The sequence below is a fragment of the Delphinapterus leucas genome, chromosome 10 (genome assembly GCF_059928025.1).
Source record: "Delphinapterus leucas isolate spDelLeu-1000000601 "Yukka" chromosome 10, BTC_Dleu_Yukka2, whole genome shotgun sequence".
NCBI classification, from domain to species: domain Eukaryota; kingdom Metazoa; phylum Chordata; class Mammalia; order Artiodactyla; family Monodontidae; genus Delphinapterus; species Delphinapterus leucas.
The window spans coordinates 102,985,227-103,008,405 of record NC_143138.1 but is presented as its reverse complement, the minus strand read 5'-3'; the positions used below and the strand labels follow the sequence as shown (position 1 = coordinate 103,008,405).

The window sequence follows — 23,179 nt, the reverse complement described above, 5'->3', positions numbered from 1 at the left end:
AGAAATGGCTTTTGGCCTCCTACATTTTTCTCTCCTTCACTTCCTTGTACCTGCTTTTGGTCCCTGTACCACCTGATCGTGGAGTTTCAAAACATCTCCAGTTTCCATCTTTCTTTATTGGTGGGACATTTTTGCTACTGTTTGAAGTTATGACTTCAGTTTTAGTTCTGTAGCCTTTAAAACGTTATTCAGTGATGCTTTCTTTTGCCTCTCCCCTGGGCTTAGAACTTGGAAGCCATTTTCGTTTTTAACCCAAGCCAGTCTGTCACACCCCGTCCTTTTTCCTCTTTCTTGTAGTAGAATATTTCCTAGATTTGCTAATAACCCTTGGGTCGTTAAAGTGGCCACGCTTCAACTCCCATCCCCAAGGACATGCTGGCCACCCTTAACAACAGTAAGTTGTCTCAACCTTCCTGCTTCCCCAGGTGAGATGAGCGGTTAAAATGCTTATTAGCCTGGAGACAGTCAGTAGTGAGCTTGCAAAGGAAGCAGTTGGTGATGAGAGCTTACTACATACATCAAAATGGTCTGTTTGAGCTCAGGCCTCTGGGTAACTAGTCCTCCTTCACGCATTTGTGACCTGTGTTCCCCAGGCCCGTCAGGCAGACCTCCCTTCTGCACCCAGCATGACTTCCTTCCTTCCTTCCTTCCACCTCCTGGCTGGGAGGTGCTGTTGAGAGACCTTTTTTGTTTGTTTGTTTGTTTATTTATTTACTTTAACATCTTTATTGGGGTATAATTGCTTTACAATGGTGTGTTAGTTTCTGCTTTATAACAGAGTGGATCAGTTATACATATACATATGTTCCCATATCTCTTCCCTCTTGCATCTTCCTCCCTCCCACCCTCCCTATCCCACCCCTCCAGGTGGTCACAAAGCACCGAGCTGATCTCCCTGTGCTATGTGGCTGCTTCCCACTAGCTATCTACCTTACGTTTTGTAGTGTATATATGTCCATGCCTCTCTCTTGCTTTGTCACAGCTCACCCTTCCCCCTCCCCATATCCTCAAGTCCGTTCTCCAGTAGGTCTGTGTCTTTATTCCTGTCTTACCCCTAGGTTCTTCATGAGAGACGTTTTTTATTCACCTTACAAACATTTTATGGCTGTTTCCTGATACTTCAGAACCCTTGCACAGTGCCGTTTAGCCACTGGAATGGAAGTTGTCTTGGTGGTATTATTGGCTGAAAATTCTGATCTCATTCTGACTTTTCTCTTTCCTTCTTAAGCTCCTCTGGGGTCGGAATCCAAATTCATATTTGTGTCACCTTTTTCTCTCTCAAACTGATATTAAAACAAGTTACCTGTGGGACTTCCCTGGTGGCCCAGTGGTAAAGAATCCGCCTTACAATGCAGGGGACGCAGATTCGATCCCTGGTCAGGGAAATAAGATCCCACATGCCCTGGGGCAGCTAAGCCTGCACACCACAACTACTGAGCTCCTGTGCCTCACTAGAGCCCGCGTGCTGCAAACTACAGAGCCCATGCGCTCTGGAGCCCGTGCACCACAAGAGAAGAGAAAACCCGCGCACCACGAGAGAAGAGAAAACCCGTGCGCCACAACGAGAGAAGAGAAAACCCGTGTGACACAACTAGAGAGAAGTCCACACACCACAACGAAGAGCCCGCGTGCCACAGCAAAAGATCCTGTGTGCCACCACTAAGACCCAATGCAGCCAAAAATGAATAAAATAAATAAATAATAAATCTTAAAAAAAAAAAAGTTACCTGTTCTTATCAAAACCCTAACATAATTTTTTGCTAGACATTTCTAACCTCAGACGTCTGCGGTGGCAAAAGTAACACTCCTGCTTGCCCCGCAACCAGAGGCTGATTATCACAGATGGCCAGAGATGATTACCAAGCCTTAATCTGGGATACACCTGCCAGAAAAGTTTGTCAAATGTTTTTGTTAATGAAAACAAATGTATAAAGTCTTGATATCTCTTCCAGATATTCCTTGTGTATTAAAAGTGTGAATTGCATTTACAGTTTTTACTACAGGAAATCTCAGGTGTTATGAACCTCCCTGCCTCCCACCAGTGACTCAGCCTCAGTTATCATCTCACCCCATCTTTGGCTGTGCACGTGGTCTCACCCTGTAGGTTATTTGAAGCATGAAATGCCGTTACGATCTTGGTGATCAACCCAGTGTAGTGGCTGAGATGAAGGTCTTTGTAATCAGTCCTGGGCTCCAATCTTACATCTGAATATTTTTAGAAATGCAGTGATCACTTATGAGCTTCTGTGTCCTCATCTGTTAACTGGGAATTCAACCCTATGGGCTTGTCCTGAGGATTAAGTAGACGACCTCACGGAGGCCTGGGGTGCAGTTCACTAGCTGGAATTTGCTTCTTGCTGTTTCATGAGCTGTGCCCTTCCACTCTTTCGGTCCTAGTCTGCTTCCTCAGTTTGGAAAGTTAAAAAAGAGTCTGCCTACAACAGACGCTTCTATTCAGCTTGACGACCAACACGGTAATATTATGTGAGTTCAGATGCCTTCCCCGTCTCTCCACGTAACCTTCTTCAAAACTTTATCAGCAGACATCGCTTGCCTCCCTCTCTCGAGCCTTGAAGTCCATCAGTTTGGAGAGCGAGAAGACGGCTGGGTTTCTCTAATGGTCAGGAACAGAGCCCAGACTCTCGGAAGGCATTGGGATGCTGGGTAAAGTTTAGAATGGTACTTCTTTTCTGCTCAGAAGCTTACAACTTGCGAAGTCTGTGTCCCAGTGTTGCTTCCTTCGCGATGTTATATTTAGACCGTGTGTGCAGTAAATCACATTCTAGTAGGTAAAATAGGCAGAGACCATCAGACAACTGAGAAATACATGGTGGAAATGTTTGACTCTCCTAATGTAAGGAGTACAAATAGAACCCGCTGACCCTCATTTGTAGCTGTCTATCTGATCAACAGTGATTTGTGCCAATGATAGCTGGGGGTGGTGAAATTGAAATACTAGTTCATTGCTGGCACGGGTGGAAATAAAGTTATTCTGGAAACTAATTGGTCAGCGTATTTCAAGGGCCTTTCAAATACTTACATTATTTAGCTGAGTAATAACTCATTTGTGAGTCTGATCAGATTGTATACATGGGTTCATCTCATTATAACTAAAAGCAACCACTTAATAACAAAGGAGTGGGATTGTCCATATGCTGAAGTATTACCAGCCTTAATAACGTGGGGAATTTAATGTAGAACAAAATGGGATGCAAAGTTATGAACAGTATGATCTCAGCTGTTCGAAGGAAAACTGGAAAGACTTATACCCTGATGCTAATAGTGATTGCTTCTAAGAGATGGAACTGTGTTTGGCCTTTGTCTTTGCTTCATTCTTTTGTACTTTTCTGAATGTTGTACAGTTCGGTACTTTAATGGGGGCAGAAAAGTCAACTGTCTGGTTAGGCTGTAGCTGTTAAAGGTAGGCAGCTTGGAAACACAGACCAAGTAAAAATGTTAATGGACTATAGAAAATCAATTGGTTTAACTGTCCCAGCTTTGTTGAACCTTTAGCTCTTGTTCAGATATTTCGTGCCATTGTTAGTTTTGTATCAGACACACATGCAAACCAGAACAGCAGTTTTTGACCTCACGTCACTGATTTTCCAAACCTTGTGTGTGCACCTCAGTCCCCAGAGGGAGCTTTTTGAAATGCCTAGTTCCTGGAGAACCAGGGGAAAGCTGGTATTGTATTGCTGAGTGGCAGGGCAGTCAGGTGTTGGGTCTGGGCTTACCCACCTGTTAACTCCAGCTCTACCACTTGATTGCTGTGTGACCTTGCACGTGATGACACCTCATTCAGTTTCATCCCCTGCGTTTTACACTGTTGTCTTGACGGCTTTGCAGACACTTTGCTCTCACCTCCTTGGCCCTGCATCTCCCTACAGAGCCTCACCTCCACTCGAGCATAGTCAGCGTGTTTCTGATCACCAGGCCAAGCCGTTCTACCTCCACGAACTCAGACTTGGCGGTGGCCTGCTGACCCCCAGCTTCCTCTCTTCCCCTCTCCAGCCCTTTATCCTCGTTGCCCTCCGCTGACCCCTCTCCGTCAGTCCCTTTCTGTCCTCACTGACCCTGCCTCGCCCAGAGCTGGGGACGGTATTTTCCTGATGTTTTTACCTGCTTGGGGCTTCCTTGTTTTGTCTGCCTTTATGGCCAGCTGGCTGCTGTGCTTCAGCAATGAGGAAGGCGGCAGCTCCAGCTGATGGGGGGAAGTTCTGGTTTTTGATTCATTACACGGGAAACACTGTACGTGAGGGAAAGAATCGATTCAGCGTATGGAATAGTTAGTGTTCTAAAAAAATGCTTCTTCTTCTAAGGAAGAACGCACCCCAGAGCACACTGATCAAGTTTGGTTTGATAGCAGAAGGAAGGAAGTGTGTTCGGAATATATCTTATTCTAGAAAGGCTTTTAGAGAGCTTCCTGGATTAATGGATGCTATCTAAAATGTTCATTTCCAGGCAACAGGGGTTAGGGACCTCATATAGCTCCTTCCGTTCTCTCTGCCTGCTTCCCTTTCTCCTGTAAAAGTGTAAAAGGGAAGTGGTCTGTGCGTTGAAGAATGGTTTTCCACTTAGAAATTTCTAACTTGGTAGGATTTTTAAAGGTAATTTCAGTCTTCAGAAATTCATGAAGATGGTGGTGGAAATGGGTAACAGAAAGCAGGGGCTGCCAGTGAAGGCTCTAGAGCCACTGCTGCTGGTGGCAAAAGTTGTGTTCAAGGCTTCGTTGGGTTTTATTTTTTTCTTAGCTCTTTTCTAGAAACAAGTGCCCCATTCTTGGTCCTGGAGAACATTAAGTACAAAAACATAGCTCTTAGCTTCTGCCAGTTTGAAGCCGTCAGCGTCCTGGTGAAGCCAGCCAGGGGTTTCCTCCGGGCCGGCGCCCTGCTTGCAAAAGCCCGACTGTTCACAGGCACCGGGCGAAGAGGAAAGTCCGCCTTTAGGTGCACCTCATGGCGAACAGGAATATTCTTGCAAGCAGAAAATTTACCTGAAAAATCAGCAGGTGAACATTGTCCTCCAAAATGGAAATAGCTTTTTGAGTTTAAAAGAAATGCGCTCTTCACATGAACATAAAGAAAACGAAATCATTTGGAATCCCACCACCCAGGAAAAACCTGCTAATCTTGTATGTATTCCTTTCAGCTTCATACATAGCCATTCTTACATTTACATCTTTACTCCTGTGGGAATCTGTTGTGGAAGATGAGGTTTAAGGATGTTAATTCTGGCTCTCACCACTTGGTAAATTGTTCATCCTTTTGCTGCTAAATTTTGTAATGCTGGACCTGCCGAAATTGTTCCTTTCTGGACTCTCTTCCGTTTATTCCAGCCCATGGTGTTCATACTGTATTTTTGTAACATACTTTCCAAGACTGTTAGGCAAATCCCTGTCATTACTCTTTTTTTGAGAGGACTGGGAGGGACTCTTGTGCATTTATTTTTATGAATAAAGTTATAATTGCTTCATCAAATTACAAAAAAAACCCCTTGGAATTGTTTAAATGGGGAAGAATTCGTATCTTTACATTAAGGCTTCCTATTGGAGGTATCTCTTAATTTATTCAGATTGTCTCAGTAAAATTGTCATTTTTCTCATTTAGATGCTATATGCTGTTAATCACTGCAACAGTGGTTGCAGTGTAAATTTGGAAAACCCTTCAGGAAAGTGAATTAGCAAAAGTTATGAAAGTGTTTATACTTTTGACTCAGTTACCCCATTCCTAAACAGTACCCGTGGGTTAAGGTGGACAAAACCCTTTCCCGTGAGTGAGAATTTGCCCTTTGTTTAACTTTCTAGCTGTTTCCCTGGGAACCCCACTAAAGGCAGTGCGGTTTGTGATAAAATGTCTCCTGGGGGCTTCCCTGGTGGCGCAGTGGTTGAGAGTCCGCCTGCTGATGCAGGGGACACGGGTTCGTGCCCCGGTCCGGGAAGATCCCACATGCCGTGGAGCGGCTGGGCCCGTGAGCCATGGCCGCTGAGCCTGTGCGTCCGGAGCCTGTGCTCCGCAACGGGAGAGGCCACAACAGGGAGAGGCCCGCGTACCGCAAAAAAAAAAAAAAAAAAAAATGTCTCCTGGTTGGCGATTGCATCTGACAGATGGGGAGTGGCTGTGAGTACCTGATGGGCCCCAGGCCCACTGGAGCACAGTGGCTCTCGCGCTGGACGTGTCCCTCGTGGGGAGCCCCCCAGGAATGAGGGCTCAGAGTCAGGGTGGTGAGTCCAGGCCGCCTCCCTATGCCTGAGCTGTCTGCGGTGTGGGCTGTCGCGAGGACAGCCAGCGATCCGTGTTCCTCAGGGCCGGCGTGGCCTGTGATAGTCACGTGAGTTTGAGCCTAAGAGACCTCCCCAGGGGCATTGCTGCGGCCCAGGAAAATGACCCCACAAATGGAAGTTCAGAGCTGTTTCTTATGGCGTTGTTTTTCCCAGATTTTTGATATATTAAACAAAAGGTAGGAATGGCTATTAAAATGCTTAATTCACTCAAAGAAATATTAGACACTGAGACTCTCATGGAAGCAAGTTCTCTCACTGGAAAACAAGGCTAAATAGCAACATGCGAGAGACAGAATACCAGGTTGCGTGCGGGGCTGGGTGAGCTCTGATGGGGACTTGGGACTTCCCGGCTGTGCCCTCCGCTGGGTTCTGGGGGTTCTGTGACTGGGTGTGCAGGTGAGGAAAGACGCTCAGGCGTTGTGCTCTGCTGCCCAGGAGGGTCAAGGTGGCTGCATGGGCCCACCTGCCACCGCTGTGAGCAGAAACCTGAGAGGACACAAACGTGAGGTCTGTCATGTGGGAACAGGATGGGTGAAGTGTGTTTCTTATTTTCTCCTAATATTATGAAATAATACTGGATGCACCGTGAGCCTTACTAAACCAGGTCATGGAAATCCCTTTTCCCATTCTCAAAATCAGTGACTTAAACATTGTTTAAGAATTTCTTTGCAAAGCTCGCCTTGTTTTCATACCTTTCCTTAATTTGCCCTTTGGATTTGAAACTTGTCCCAACTGTCATAATCTGATCTCTAGCCCAAAATATGGTACCAGACCTTGGGGTGAGACTCTTAGGTTAAACTTTGGTCAAGGTAGTCCCTAGGGAGGAAGGTAGGGCTGTGGATCTCGTGGGTGATCATGGGTGATTGGGGGTGTGTACCTCTAACTGCAGAGAGAAAAAACCAACACCAACCCTAGATCTGATGGATGACTAAAGGAAACAGGCAGAACTCGGGCTTGTCTTAGGCCGCCCCCAGCTAGCACTGGTGGGCGCCTCATAGACAGAAGCTATGTCTGGACACGAGGCTTTGGGCTCTGAGACAGCTTGCCCCGGGCTAGGTCGTGGTGCCTGCTAACTGCCTCTGCTTTGACTCCCGTCCCCACACCGTTTCTGAAGCCGTGGAAGACACCACTTTCAGGCGCGTAGGGCTCGCCACCTAATCCTGCCCTGTGGGCACTAGCTCGTTCTGATACTTTCCTTCAGTTTCCTTGTGATGCCACCAGCTGAAAGGGAACAGTTGACAGCCAGGCATCTGGAAGCCGAGGCGTGGAGCTGAGTTACCGCCTGTGCTCTGCGACTTACTGCTTCTCTCGCCTGGGCCTGCGACTTACTGCTTCTCTCGCCGCCTTCTGGACTCTGTTCTGCTGTTTATTCATCTCAGTTTTTGGCACACATGAAAATCATAGCACCAACATTTACTAACCACTTACTATATCCTAGTCAGTGTCCTGAGCATTTTTCTCATCCAGGCCTCACATCACCCATGGGACGTATGCCAACAGGTTAAATGACTTGCCCCGGGTCACACAGCTGGAAAGTGGCAACGCCAGAGGAGCACGGGATCGGGATTTGCATGCTTAAGTCACTCCCACCGTAGGTAGGCAGTGCGGTCATCCTCACCTTCAGGAAGCCAGGTGGATAAAGGTGAAACTAAAGGTAGCTTTTTTCAGACGCAGTCTTGACTGTCTTGTCTTCCCAAACTATGGGAAAATAACAGGCTTTATTTAACCCACATCCTTACCTACTTTGCTTAAGTGTAAACACTTAATTCCCCAGCTCCACTGAAGGTACGAGTCGGATACTGCCCCGTGACTGTTAGTGGCAGTCTCCTGCCGTGGCTGTTTCAGCGTCTCCCGAGGACAATGGCCAAGGCTAGAGGTTCTCAGAAGGCATGGGTGTCATTTCTGAGGCTCACATGCAATCATAAATTCCTGATTCTAGAGGCGGTTGCAGCTCTCCTGGGGATCAGCTGCCTGAGGAGTGCTCCTCTGGTAGTTTTCAGTTAAGTTACTGACATCGGGGGCCAGAATTTAGGACTCCTGCTTTCTTGAAAGTTGTTCATCTTCTGAAAGTTACTGGGTCAGGCCCTGAGGACTGAGGGGCAATTAAGACAGGAGGCCGGTCTCAGTAAGTAAATTGACCACGCGGTCACGTGGTGGCAGAGTTGAGCACAGATCGTATTGTCTGGTCGAGGCTGGGGAAGGCTACCTGAAAGGCTTTCTGGGGAAAGGTGGTCTCAAGAGCTGGGAAGTCAAATATTAATTTGTGCACTAACCCAGTATTTTATAATTCTCTACTTGGCACTGGAGAATAAAACCGTGGGGAATAAAACTGTTTTCACAGAAATTATTAGGAAAGGGAGAAGAGAAATGAATATAATACATTAAAATGTCAAGTACAGTTTATCCTTGAACAGCACGAATGACGCGACCCTGCTTGGTTGATACTGTGGATGCAGGACCGCGGATGTGGCGCCGCAGATGCGGAGGGCCGACTGTTAAGTTATAAGCGATTTCCAACTGAGTGGAGGGTCAGTGCCCCTAACCCTTGAGATGTTCAAGAGTCAACTGTAGTGGTAAGTACTCTGAAGAAAAAATAAGGCAGAGTAAAGGATAGACGGCAAACGGGGAGAGGGGTGTTCCGCTTTACTTCAGATAAAGTGGTCGCCTCCGAGGAGTGATCTTTGAGCAGAGACCTGCCTGAAGCAGGACCCAGCTGTTGAGTAAATGGAACATTGATCCAGCATCCAAGTGGGAGAATCATTCCTTCAGACTCCTCCCAGGGGCGGGATGGCCCTGACACGCTGTGTGGCCGAGCTCTTGGGTCCAGAGTTCCAGTACTGATACTGTGTTCCGTCGAAGGCCCTGGACGGCGGGGAGCCACCTGCAGAAGGGCTCAGGCGCAGTGCTCTTGGGGCTGCCGAGGAGTTTTCTGCCCAGGGAGGTGGTCCCCCTGGGTGTTCCCATCCTGCTTACGTGCGTTCTCCTCTCTTCTAGCTTGAAGGATGACCTCGAGGAAGAAAGTGCTACTGAAGGTTATCATCCTGGGAGATTCTGGGTAAGTGTCCCTCCTAAATTTGAGCCAGCACACTGGCCTGGGTTTAAATTTCACCCGCTTGGAGCTCATGCCCTCTGTGCTGACATTTGCTGCTTCCATCTCTAATAGCCGTGGCATTAGGGCCCTACGTTTCCGTGCTCTTGGGAGCACAGCAAAAATCGGAATGACCCCTAGTCAGGTAGTCCTTTGTTCCCCAATTTGGGGCATGATTTAGGGAAAAGGGTGGCTGTTTGAACTCAATTAATGATAGTTTCATGGGGGCTTCCCTGGTGGCGCAGTGGTTAAGAGCCCGCCTGCCAGTGTAGGGGACACGGGTTCGAGCCCTCCCTGTGGCTCCGGGAAGATCCCACATGCCGCGGAGCAACTAAGCCCACGAGCCACAACTGCTGAAGCCTGCGTGCCTAGAGCCCGTGCTCCGCAACAAGAGAAGCCACTGCAATGAGAAGCCTGTGCACCATGAGGAAGAGTAGCCCCCGCTTGCCACAACTAGAGACAGCCTGCGCGCAGCAGTGAAGGCCCAACGTGGCCATAAATAAACAAGCAAACAAACAAACAAATTTATTTTAAAAAAAAAGAAAAAGAATCCGCTTGCCAATGTATGGGACACGGGTTCGGTCCCTGGTCTGGGAGGATCCCACATGCCGTGGAGCAACTAAGCCCGTGTGTCACAACTACTGAGCCTGCGTTCTAGAGCCCGCGAGCCACAACTACTGAAGCCCATGTGCCTAGAGCCCATGCTCCACAGCAAGAGAAGCCACTGCAATGAGAAGCCCGTGCACCACAACGAAGAGTAGCCTCTGCTCACCGCAACTAGAGAAAGCCTGCGTGCAGCAAAGAAGACCCAACGCAGCCAAAAACAAAGAAAGAAAATATATTAAAAAAAAAAATTCATGGAATCCCTTTCCCAAGCTGGTTAGACTGGGGAGTGCTGTTTATGTAGGCTTGTTGCCGTTGGCGCCGTGTCCACGAGATGGAGGTTTGGGGTGCACTGTGCAGCACACGCAGACCCCCGAGACACTGCGGGCTTGGTTCTGGACCGCCGCGACGAAGTGCGTATCGAAGTGAAGGGAGTCACGTGAACTTTTTGGTTTCTCAGGGCATCTAAAAGTTAATGTTTGAACTATACTGTAGCCTCTTAAGTGTACAATAGCCTTATGTCTAAAAACAGTGTACAAACCTCAATTTAAATGCTTTTATGGCTAGAAAATGCTAACCATCATCTTAGCCTACAGGGAGTCATAATATTTTTGCAGTAGTAACATCAGAATCACTGATCGTCATAACAAATATACTAATGAAGAAGTTTGAACTAAAATGTGACACAGACATGAAGTGAGCAAATGCCATTGGAAAAACGGCACCGATAGACTAGCTTGACACAGGGCTGCCACAGACCTTCAGTCTGTGAAAAGCGTAGTTTGCGCAGAGCGCATTAAAGTGGGGTATGCCTGCATCCTCCCCCTGCTGTGCCTGAGTCAGTAGAGCCTGGGACTGGAGAACTGGGCTCGGGTCTTAGATCTGCCGCTAACTGCGTAACTAGCTAGTTCTTTCATCACTGTTAAGATTCGGGGGGTTATGGGGGGAGCTTTTCAGACTTGGCATCTGAAGTGACCCATGAAAACTTAGACCAGAGGCTACATATTTTTAAAAACAATATGATAATAAATGCAGGTGCACGTCCTTATTCCAAAGTTCTTTTTAAAAGGCAGTGATTTTTCTACCGTGGCTGGCTTTTTTAATCACCCGAGGAGCCTTTTAACAATTAGCATTTGCCCAGACCAGTGGGTAGGACCTGGTTGGCAGTGCTTAAATACACGCGCACTCATCCCGCCCCACTCCTCTCTCCCTGTCCCCGCTTCCGCTCGCATACATTCTCCTGGTGCTTCTGGTATGCTGTCAGGATTGAAAGTACTGCTTTTAGCCTGTGTTACCCAAACTTGCCTGATTACACATTTCCTGTCTTTTCCCCCTGGAAATTCTGGTGCACGTGACCAGGTGGAGAACACTGCCTTGGGCTGTTTGTATTTCCAGGTCCCCTCTGCATGTGAAATGCATGTGTTCCTTTGTGAAAAGGAAGGTATTACTGGCTGTGAGGAAGGCTTGCGTTGTCTTTGGCCTGTCCTAACTACCTCATCACCAAAAAAAATCACACATTGTCTCTTGCTGAGTTTTCTCACTGGAAAATACCTCTGGAGGAGCATACTTTGAGGTGGATTCTGGTTTGGTGGAATACTGGTGCTTTTTTCTGCTTCAGATTTTAAACTTGGAAGCAGCAGATTGGTTAACTGGCGTAAATGTCTGCTCGGAGCCAGTGGCTTCCTCTGGCTATTTGCTTGGACTGAACAGCAACCACTAAATGGAGACACACCCAAGGCGGCAGAGATATTTTTGGACTAGTGGAGCGATCTTACTGCTGGGGCTTCTTTTAGAAGGAGAGTATGTGTTGGCATGCTTCTGGAAGGAGAGAAATAACACTAGGCTCTACCAACTATACCAGAACCTAGAAGCAGCTTTTCCAGATCTGGCCTGCATCTGTACCCTGTGTTTTTGTCCCAGGAGAACGCATGTCGTCAGGCGAGTGAACTGGGAAGTTTTCCTCCTCTGATGGGGGTGGGCAGGTTCCTTCCGAGCTGCAGGCGTCAGTCAGTTTTCAGTGCCTTCCTAGTTGACTTACACTTGTGGTTTTTCTCCAATTTCAGAGTCGGTAAGACATCACTCATGAACCAGTATGTGAACAAGAAATTCAGTAATCAGTACAAAGCCACAATAGGAGCAGACTTCCTGACAAAGGAGGTGATGGTGGATGACAGACTAGTTACGATGCAGGTAAGCGCACGTCTCACCTTGGCCAGCCAAGCCTTGGTCATTCCGTCTTTACCCGTTTTTCATGCCCAGGCATCTTCCCCTCCCTGTTCTTTAGATCTCACTATTATATTCATGGATAATTGGCTTATAGGTAGGATTGCCAGATAAAATGCAAGACATCAAGTATGTCCCAAGTACTGTGTGAGACATACTAAAAATTTTTCATTTTTTTCCAGAGTTCAAATTTAACTGGACTTCTGGTTTTCATTGTTTTTTTGCTGTAAATTTGGTAACCTACAGGTTCTTGTCTTATGTCTCCAAAATGTGTAACTTGTCTCTTTCCTAATACCCTCGCCTAGTTCTTCAGGCCAAAAAAATCGTTGTGTCTCTCCTAGGTTCTTACAGCAGCTGTTAAATTAGTTTTCCTGTTTTTCTGGCTTCTTATAATCTGTCCTATCTGTAGCCCTTAAAGTTGTGTTTCTATTAAGCCAATCTGGTTTTTCATGTATCAGCTTAATCTGATTTCAAGGGCTTCCCTTTCAACAGTTAGGATAAAAACAGATTCCTTCACATGGCTCTTTAAAAGCCTTCACATTCTGGCTACAAACTATTCTTCACTTTTTCATCTCCTGCCAGTCCTTCCGAACCATGTGCTGCTCTTACAAAGCTGTAGTTGAACGTGTCTCTGCTTGCTAGGCCCTTCGGTCACAGCTGCACCCATCCTGGAGTCGCCAACTTTCAGCCCAGGTGTCGTCTTTGGAAGCTCCCACCTCCACACCAGTTGTTCCTTACTTTCTCTGCTGAATGATGTCCTGGGGAGACTGAGACGTGGGGGTCCTAACGAGCGCCGGGCTCGCTGAAATGTTTGGATGGTACAGGTTGCAGGTATTTTTTACATGTGTTGACCTCAAGCTGTCACATGCACCCAGGGGAACTCAGACCTCCGGGATGGGGCTAATGTGGCTCCCCCATACTGCAAGCATACACACAGAGGTGCTCAGTGTACAGCTGGAGGTGGGCAAAATAGGTCAAGGGGATTAAGAGATACAAACATCCAGCCATACAATAAATAAGTCCTGGGGAGGTAATGTATCGTCGGCAGGATCGTAATAACTCTGTGTGATGACAGATGGTAGCTAGACATCGTGGTGGTCCTTTTGTAACTTAGAAAAATTTTTTAAAAAATCACAGTGTCCGTACGCCTGAAACTAATATAATATTGTATGTCAGTTATACTTTAATAGCAAGTGTGTGTGTGTGTAAAACTAAAGTTTGAATAGGCCAAGCTTGAGAGAAAAGGAGATTACCAGATAACAGGGAAGAAGAGAGAGCCGAAAGCTCGTCATGAGCTCAGGGGCTCCTGCCGTGGTGACCTGTGAATTTATAACGGGGACTTGAGTTCTGTCTGTCATCAAGGACAAGAGGCGTGAACTGCACAAGGTGCGGGCCCAGAACCCCCTGCACACACAGACACACACTCATTAGGACCTAGGAAAGATGGGAAAACAGGACCCAAAACCTCAGCCCACGCAAGTGGCAAAGCTGGCATGTGCGGTGCAGGCTGGGCCTTTGCTGCTTGCTTCCTGGTTGGAGACTCCCAGTCCCACTGTGCCCGTGTGTGGATTCTCAGTTTCTGCTCTGCCAGGCACAGAGTTTAGTCTGGAGGATCTGACATAACCCTCTGTCACTCCTGGCAAGTACAAAGATAAGACCACCCTATAGGGAGAGAGGATGAGCTCAAGGGGGAATAATGGCCTGCAGAAAATGCCCACAGTGACTAGAGATTTCTTGGAATGGAAACCATAAATGAAAAGGGGCACTATAAAAAACGAGGATATGGGAAGCTTAGAGCTTCAAGAAGTGAAAAGACAGTCACTGAAATCAACTGAGCAGTTAAACCTCAGATTAAACATAGCTGAAGAAAACAGTAAACTTCAAGATTAAGCTGAGCAAATTACCTCAAGAGTAAACTCGGAACTGGAGTGCCAAAAATCAGAATCCTAAAAGCAACCGGAGAGAGAAGACAGCTTACAGATAAAGGAACAGCAGTTAGATAAGTTCTCGGCTGCAACAGAAAGCAGAAGGGAAATGGGATGTCTTCAGGGTGCCGGGATCAAACGCCACCTGAAGATTTCCCGTGTCCCGTAGCAGGAGAAGCAGATGGAGAGCCACGCTGTGGTTCTGACAGCCAGGTGGGCTGATGAGAAGCGAGACTCTGTCCCTCCTGGCTCAGGGGCCATTCTGATAGAGCCCCACAGGTACCATGAGCTCGGATCTTGGAGTTTCCCGGAGTCAACCCCATCTGGAGAACCCAGGGCACCAAAGCAGAGTCTGGAAAGGGTGGGAGAAAAGAACATGGTCCTCAGGTTGAAACAAAAGGCTGGCCCTTGTGCTCCTGCAGCCAGTTTAAAAGACTAGAATTAAATGAAAACCATTGTCTCTGGACAAAGGCGTCATCATGTTGGATCTTGAGGAATCCTCCCCTGTTTTTCACGGGCCTTCAGCACTTGCAAAAATAGATAATTCAGATTAAGACAGCAAGGCAAGAACCAGTGGAAACCCCCCTGGCCATTCAGAGTGGTCTTTGTATTTAAAGAAACCAGGCAATCTTGTGTATCTGTGGAGAAGAAACTAAGCAGGGGGTGTAGGTCAGTAGAACTTCTAAAAATGAAATGCAATAACCACAGTTTGGAAATATAGAGAGTGTTTTTAGCAACAGATAGGATACACCACAAGAGGGCTGAAAGGAAGAAAACTGGTGGGAAATGGGGAAAAGAGGTAAAAACAGGATTCAGTGAGTAGGTCGCTCGCACTTAATTTTAATTAGTCTCAGACGAGCGAATAGGTGAAAGGTATTTGCTGAGGATTTTTCAGAACTGATGTGGCACCAAATCCACAGATTCAGGAGAAATACAGAAGTCTAGAAGAATCATATGGAAAAAAAATTCTTTTAAGACAAACTTCAAGGCAGCCAGAGGAAACAGAATGACCTGGAGGAGCAGCAGTGAGGCTGCCAGTGGGACTGGCAGGCTGTGGAGTGTGAGCCGGGGCTGTCAGCAGGGTGTTCTGGGCCCTGGAGATGCCCGCCTCCAAGAAGGGAAGTGAGCGCCTCCTTAGGCTCGGGCAGAAATCCTAAGAGACGCACTTCAGGCGGAAGTGGAAGGGTCTGAGATAAGATAAACTGAGATAAACTTAATTGTATGCATGCATCTGTTTTTAGAATTATGACCGTAATAGTAAGAGTATGTAGCTTCAAACCAGTACAAGGAAACCGGGATTGGAAATGTGTAATTTAATGTGTGGGGAAAGATGAGTGACCATGTGCATTTTTAAAATTTCTTACGTTGTTCAGGAAGAAGCTAGAAATCAATCGGTATTAAACATTAGATGGAGTCAAGTGTGCATGAAAAACCTAAAGGTAACTTATGAAGCCATAGTAATGTAAACAGTATGATATTGTCACAGAGATCCACAGATCAAGGGGACGGAGGGCACAGAAACAGGGCACACCTAGCTGACAGTGGGTAGGCAGAGGGGGCTTTGCGGAATGGGGAAAGGACAAGTCAGAGGACAAGTCGTACTGTAAACAGGCCTCTGGGCCAGCGGCTTTCCATTTGCCAGAGTGTTCAAGACCTGAATGGAAAAAGCACGAAATGAAAACCTGTAAAATGAAAATACAGGTTCTTCTGGGTTTTCTTAACTTTAGGCATTTAAAATAGAGAAAGCACAAATCATAAAAGGTTAAAGATTGACAGTAGACCACAGTAAACATCTGAATAACAAGATTCTAAGTAACAAACTACAGACTGGGAGAAACTGTTTATAATGCCTAATAGTATCCATTCGGCAGAATGACCTAGTGGGTAACAGGCAGCTCTCAGAAGAAACCATGTCCTGTGGCCTGACGTCAGGGAATTGCAAATTTAAAAGGCTGACAAAATCGAGTTTCGACTAGAAGTAGAATATTCTCAAACCGATGGTGGGAACATATCCGTGCAGCCTTTCAAATGGAGACTTTTGTTGGCTCTCCAACGTCACACGCACACATCCCTGACAAGCAGCCAGTCTGCATCTGGGTTCAGAGCCTAGGAAACTGTGGGCCCGACGACAAGTGAGGAAGAATGCTCACTGCAGCCTCTGTGCAGTCACGAAAAACTACGGATAATGTAGAGGACCAGGGAGTCAATGGTGGTGCTTTAAGGCACCGGGATACTGTACAGCTGTTAACATCTGGAGGAAGAAACAAAAAGATGCAGAGGATCTTGTACATAATATATGTAATTATGTTACGTACACTGTCTGTGTGACACAGGTGTCAGGGGCCGCTTACTTCTTCGGGGGGAAGGGAATGGAAGGAAGGCTGTGAGGAAGGGCTGACTCTCTTCCTGAAGAACTGATGTAGAAACAGCAGTGTTAATAGTTGTCACCTTGGAGTTCTGGGTAGATAGATATATTGGGTGTATTTTGAAGGTAGAAAATAAAGTATTTCAGTTAAAATATTACAAATTTTGAAAGATCATAGCCACAAGACTGTACTTTTGTAAGTGTTAAGTTAAATTAATTTTGGAAACTTGCTGAGAATAACCCCCAGTTTTTCAACTTTTCTTTTTAATTCCTTCCTTTGCCTTCTCAGTATCTGAGTTCCAAATACCCATTTGGTTCCGCCAAGAGTCATAAAGTTCCTATGTAATTCTGCTCTTGGGATCCTGTCCTAAAGAAGCAATCTGAAACACAGGAAAGACTCTCTGTGTTAAAGCTCATTACTGAGTTACTTATAATTATGGAAAATTGGCAGCAATATTTTTTTTTAAGCAATATTTTTTTTAAATGAGTGAAGTGGTTTGCTGAGTCTGTTGGGCAGAGTAAGGATGTGCGCTCTCGCCGGGAAGGGTGCTGTGTGTTTTGTGGGGCGGAGAGGAGTGCCCTGTGCACTGAGATTCCAGCTGCGTGAGTGACCCTGCAACGCGGGCACCTAGAGAAAGATGTGTGCTCGTGAAGACCTCTGGGTGGGAGGACACCAAGAGTTTCGGGGCATTTTTTGGCTTTTGCTTTACTTATCCAGATATTTACATAGTGACAATGTTATTTCTCTAATGGGAATTTTGTTGTTGTTGTCCAAGCCTATATTTAATTGTTTATAATTTTTTTTTCCTGTGTTTCTCTTTATAGAAGTAGTTGTCAGTTTTTACCTGCTGTGACAGAGTTCTTGACTGTCCCTCCACCTTGGTCTTCTTTTATGGGAAAAGGCTCTTTTCTCCACTCAGGGACACGCATTCAGGGTAGGACGTCGGACAGCAGGAGAGCACAGAGGTGACCCTCACAGGGTCCGGCTGCTGCTGCGCTGTCCACAGAGACCATTTGTCCGCACGTGTGCTCACATGGGGCAGGGCGGTGCTCTTCCCTGCCCACTGAGAGCAGCCACAGTCTTCGGCTTTGTTTCTTTCATTGCCCTTCAGCCTTATCATCACTTCTGGTTCCCAGTGGCCGCTTCCTTCCGCGTAGTGTGAGCACTGCTAGGCCCCGCGTGGACATTACCACAGCCTCCTGACTCCACGCCTGCAGGCACGCTGAGCCCCCGTGGCCACTAGGACGTGTCCTTTTCAGGAAGGTTCTTCCCAGAGTGCTTGGAGCACGCGTGGGCTCGAGGTTCCCGGGGGGCGGGGGGCGGGCAGGGGTAGGCTGCCGTGGTCGGGCCCCTTGCGGCCAGAGCTGTGACCCGGAGTCTGTGTGCTGGTTGTGGAGGGCCTGTGGCGTCGTGTGCTGGTTGTGGAGGGCCCCATACGTCGGAAGAGAGGGCTGCGTGGGCCCTGCAGAGCTGCCTTCCTTGGAGGGTAACCTCTGGGCTGGGCTGGGCACTCTTTGCCCCGCACTGATGGGCGACCACAACAGCCCCCTTCCGCATGCACTGTCCTTGGCCTGTCTGTGAGCCAGAGTTTAGCCTGTGTAGTTGCACTGCTTTATGGGAACTTCTTTAAGGGGTTCTAATGCTGCCGTTTCCAGCTTTAGATATTTCCAGACAATGTTTAAGTCCTGGCCCTGCTCCTGTCTGCCATGATGTTGTTTGAGCCCGTCCCCAAGGGAAAAACCAACCTTCAGCATTTGCATGTTACGTTTCAGGGCTCCTTTTGGAGAACATTCTGGGCGGTGCTGCGGGGTTTAGAACGTCATGAGTTGGGTAGTATTAAAGAAATGCAGATCCCATGGTACTGCTCTGTTCTGTTGCATCACCCTTCTGTGTAGTCACTCACTCTGCGTGCGCATCCCGTGCGGTGAGGCTCTTCCTACCTGAGCTGGAAGCTGTCTGTGGCCGCGCTGGAGTTGGCATGTCCCCGAGTGCTGTGGGCTGCCTGGGAGGAGCTTCGGGGAGGAGCTCAGCCCTGCTTCTGCAGAAGCCGCTTCTGGAGATGAAACTGTCGTGGCTCAGTCCACACTCCATGTTGGTCTAAGTCGCAGGCCATCGGTTCACTGGCTGGTGCTTTGGACATAAGGTTGAAATTTTTTTGGGTTATGAGGATTTTCCAGATTCTCATGTTGCTCTGAAGCTAAGTGGTTTCCTGCAGACAGTGGAGCCAAGAGGTGAAGACTCCTGTCAGCTGGAAGTAACTGCGAACCGCTTTGGACCCCGGCACCGTGGCTCGCTGCGGGTGTGCGGCCATTCTGGAGAACACTAGTCCTCTCCAGGCAAACCGGGGGCCCTGTTGGGATCTGGGGCGTTGAGGAAATGCATCCTTGCTCTTGGACCTGGTGTGGCAGTGAATGGTGGGAAGTTCTTTGAGCTGAGCGCCTGGTGGTCCATTGATGAGAAGCGACTTCGATCTGTCTTCCTTGTATTGTCGCATTGCTTGTCCCTTTATTCCTCTCCCCCTGTCTCCTTCCCACCCCTCCCCCTTTTCTGGTACTTTTGTTTCCTTTGTCTCTTAATTAAGGTATAATATAATTAAAACATATTGGGGTTTTTTTAGGTCAACTTTATATATACAGTAAAATGCATACATTTAAATGTACAGTTTGAGAGTTCCCTGGTGGTGCCGTCGTTAGGACTCGATGCTTTCACACTGCCGTGGCCTGGGTTCAGTCCCTGGTTGAGGAACTGAGATCCCACAAGCCGCACGGCACGGCCAAAAGTAAAAATAAATGTACAATTCGATGAATAATCACCTCCCTAGATTTCCATCACCCCCAGAAAGTCCCCAGGGTACAGAAATCTTACGTTTACATTCAGATTTTCCATAAATATCTACCCACGTGGCCACCACCTCGATCAAGATTAACATTTCTCTAGCATTCTCCAGACGCATGGGACACGTCCACTTACACTGCTGTCTGTCGGTGTGCTCTGGACACTCGGGTGCTGAATTCTGTTCCTGATGAGTCCTGAAGTGATTGTCTCTGGGGGGGGGCCCTGGCGTCCTCCACACACCCCACTCCTGGCACTCCGCCCCAAGGAACGACCGTTCTGTCTCTCGCAGATCTGGGACACAGCCGGACAGGAGAGGTTCCAGTCTCTGGGTGTGGCCTTCTACAGAGGCGCAGACTGCTGCGTCCTGGTGTTTGACGTGACTGCCCCCAACACGTTCAAAACCCTCGACAGCTGGAGAGACGAATTCCTCATCCAGGCCAGTCCCCGGGATCCTGAGAACTTCCCCTTTGTTGTGCTGGGAAACAAGATTGACCTCGAAAACAGACAAGTAAGTGCCAACGATGCCGGGGGTCATCACTGTGGGGCTTGAGAACCTGAGAACCTGCCCTCGCTTGGGTTAGGGCTACTGAGTCACAGGAAGGCCCTTCTTGTAAAGCGGCAGTTAAGTTTTGGATGACAGGTGCTGTTTTTAGGTTTGACTGGTGAGAAAATATATGCCGCAGGGATCTACACCCCATGTCTCTGGCTGCGTGTGCCCCATGCGGGGGTGGGTGTGGGAGACAGTTAACTAATTAGCCACCTGCCCAGCCCTTGGAATGGGGCCTTGCTCCCTAACCTGTAAAGACCTACCATCCTGGCTTCCCCGTGGACAGACGGGTAGCGAAACTCTGCAGAGGTTGGTATTCCCTTGGGAATTACGGCAACAAAGTAGGAAGCCCACCGAGTGGGGCTGCCTGCACCGGCCAGCTCTCTTGGTCCCGGTGACGGGATTTGCCTTGAGGCCGTGTGATATTTTGGTCTTTGGGACGCAAAGGCAGACTTGCACTTAGTCTGGCTCATGCACTCTTAGATCGGGGATGCTTCCTGAGTCTGATGCTGTGTTCATCTGACGAGGACACTCAGATGCCAGATGACGGTGTGTCTGGGGCTGTGGTGCCCAGGAGGAGCTTTCTACCATTTTCCTCTCCTGTGAGAGCCCCCTGCTTCTGGGGGTACTGCGTGAATTTGGAGGGTTCTGTGCTGAGCCCAGACTGACTCTGGGGGTGCATTACCTCCTGGCCAGCTGCCTTTGGGGACCAGGGCCCAGGAGGCCAGTTCACATCCCCATGCTGCCCCTGCAGCTGTGACTTTGGGTCATTATTACCTTTGCCTCTGAGCCTCGTTCTCTTTCTGTGCTGGGAAGGAGGGGATTCGAGTGTGACCTTCTCAGGTGCCTCTCGCAGCGCCTCAGGGGCCTCCCTTGATCCTCGTGTGTACAGGAGATGCTTTGGGCTTTGAGCAAAATTGCTCTAGGTTCCTTTCAAATAGCATTTGTCTGGGGAACGTAGGCTCTTAAGTGTAGCTAGGTGTATTTCTGACCACTCATCTCTTTTTCTCCCTTTCCTAAGTGACCTGGTCCTTCTCATGCCTGAAAATGGGCTAGGGTGGGGAGAGGTCAGGACATGCGAGGCAGGGTGAGGGCCTCGGGGCTCTGGTGCCTAGGTGTGTGGTCAGGTGAGGTGCCGTGAGCAGTCACAGAAGGGGCTGCAGAGCTTAAGACCAAGCTGCCAGGCCTGTCCTGTGCTGAGGGCTGCCTCTGAGGTCCCAGGAGGGACGGTTACTTCTTCCTGGGCTGGCATCTTACTCCCTTCAGAAGCTGCTTCTAATCTTAGTGCGGCTGAGGGTCCGAAGGTGTGGATGGTAGGCTGGGGGTGGGGGGACAGTCCTTCCCTGGTGGGATTCCCGCTGTTCCCTGCCCGCTGCTGCTGTTCCCTGCACACACATGCCCTGCCTCTTCTTCCAGGTGGCCACAAAGCGGGCACAGGCCTGGTGCTACAGCAAAAACAACATTCCCTACTTCGAGACCAGTGCCAAGGAGGCCATCAACGTGGAGCAGGCCTTCCAGACGATTGCCCGGAACGCGCTGAAGCAGGTGGGTGTCCAGCGGTGGTCTGGCTACCTCTGGTGATGGGCCGCTGAGCCAGCCCCGGCCTGGCTGCCTTGTCCTTAACCTTCTTTCCTCGCTGACTCTTTTCCATGTAGCCAGAAACCCCTGTGTTTATCCAGGAGGGTAATGGCACGGTCTGCTAAGGCTTCCAGAAATTCCGCTCACTTGTGAATAACCTCAACCGTGCGGGGCAGCAGAGACCTCAGCCAAGGTCTCCCTGGTCTGACCAGCTGCATTGTTCTTTCCTTCTGCAGCTGTCAGGTGGCCAGGCCACTAGATGGCCCTGGTCAGACTGGTCCTTCTATTTGAGGAGGGGATAAACTGGAATTTGAAACCCAGCTCTGCTGCCCATCATTGGATCCAGTTTTTTGGTTTTTTTTAAACAAATTTATGTATGTATGTATGTATGGCTGTGTTGGGCCTCTGCTGCTGCGCTCGGGCCCTGTCTAATTGTAGCAAGTGGGGGCCACTCTTTGCCGTGGTGCGTGAGCTCCTCACTGCAGTAGCTTCTGTTTCGGAGTGCGGGCTCTAGAGTGCAGGCTCAGTAGTTGTGGCACATGGGCTTAGCTGCACCGCGGTATGTGGGATCTTCCCGGACTAGGCTCGAACCCGTGTCTGCTGCATTGGCAGGTGGATTCCCAACCACTGCACCCCCAGGGAAGTCCTGTTTGGTTTTTTTAATCATATCTGAGCTGTAAGAGACTGTGGGCTCTAGGAATCGTATTCCTTGGATAAAGTTTCCCTACATTTTTTCTTTCTTACTTTATTTATTCAACTGTTCTCCCGAAATAACAGTGGCTTCTTGTTGGCAAGTGCCAGTTGAAGACTTTGTGACTCAGCAGCTCTGTTGGGGCCAGTGCGTTGAGGCAGGTCCCAGCATTGTCAGTCGTCTGTAGTGGGCAGGTGAGGGGTGTGCGGTCGGAGGCAAGGGGCCCGTGGCAGCTGCAGAGGGCAGGGTGGTTCTGCAGCTCCTGGGAGCGGGTTTACAGAAGGCGTGCTTCTCAGCAGTCGGGGCACCTGGCCTGCGGGCTGTACAGGAGTCGTTTTTCACCAGTTCCCTGTTGGCTGGCATCACTGTTGGAGTTTTCCTCTCTGAATATTGCTGTCCCTAGAGCGTCGTTACAGTGACGAGCTGGCATCTTGGGAGTGAGGTTGTTAGATTGCAAGGTGTGTGTGTTTTTGCGGGCAAGTGCCACCTGGCTTTCCCAGGGACAGTAGTAATCCTTCAGTTCCTGCCAGCACGCTGCAGGCCTCCCCCTGGAGCTCCGCTGACACTCCCCACGGCAGAGCCCATAGGCAGCCCTCCCGCGGGACCCCGCAGTGCTCAAGAGCGCTTTTGAATTGAACCTCACTTCACCTGTTACTGCAGTGGATTTTTTCAATTCCTTTGGCCCTAGAGAATTTTTTAGTTGAGTATCCAGTATGCACATAGGTTGGGGTCTGTCCTGGCCATCTGCCTGCTCCTTGCCTGGACCATCTTGATTTCACTGCCTCTGCGTCTGACCCCTGATCAGGCAGGCCTCCCCTCACTAATTTTATCTTTTTTCTTGGCTATTTTTGGTTCATTTTATTCATTTTTTCTTTCTTCACCCTCCCTCCAAATAAGACCTTATTGAGATTCTGATTGGAATTGCATTACAGCCGTTGTATTAGTCTCTCTGGGTGCCTTAACAAATACCACAGACTGGGTGGCTAAAGCAACAGACTTTTATTTTCTCTCAGTTCTGGAGCCAGAAGTCCATAATCAGGGTG

At 48.5% G+C, this 23,179-nt stretch overlaps 1 protein-coding gene across 5 annotated transcripts in view; it reads left to right on the top strand.

Moving 5' to 3' along the window:
* RAB7A (RAB7A, member RAS oncogene family) overlaps positions 1-23,179 on the top strand; it is a 69,948-nt gene that overhangs the window by 44,500 nt on the left and 2,269 nt on the right. For 3 of the 5 annotated variants that reach the window (XM_022562532.2, XM_089919820.1, XM_022562533.3), the window contains 4 exons: positions 9,275-9,335; positions 12,035-12,161; positions 19,610-19,828; positions 21,284-21,412. In XM_022562532.2, the coding sequence (XP_022418240.1) occupies positions 9,283-9,335; positions 12,035-12,161; positions 19,610-19,828; positions 21,284-21,412 (528 nt within the window). In that variant the 5' untranslated portion in view covers positions 9,275-9,282. Of the gene's footprint in view, positions 1-8,769; positions 8,854-9,274; positions 9,336-11,601; positions 11,910-12,034; positions 12,162-19,609; positions 19,829-21,283; positions 21,413-23,179 lie in introns of those variants that run through there. The other 2 variants (XM_089919821.1, XM_089919819.1) reach the window with 2 other exon arrangements.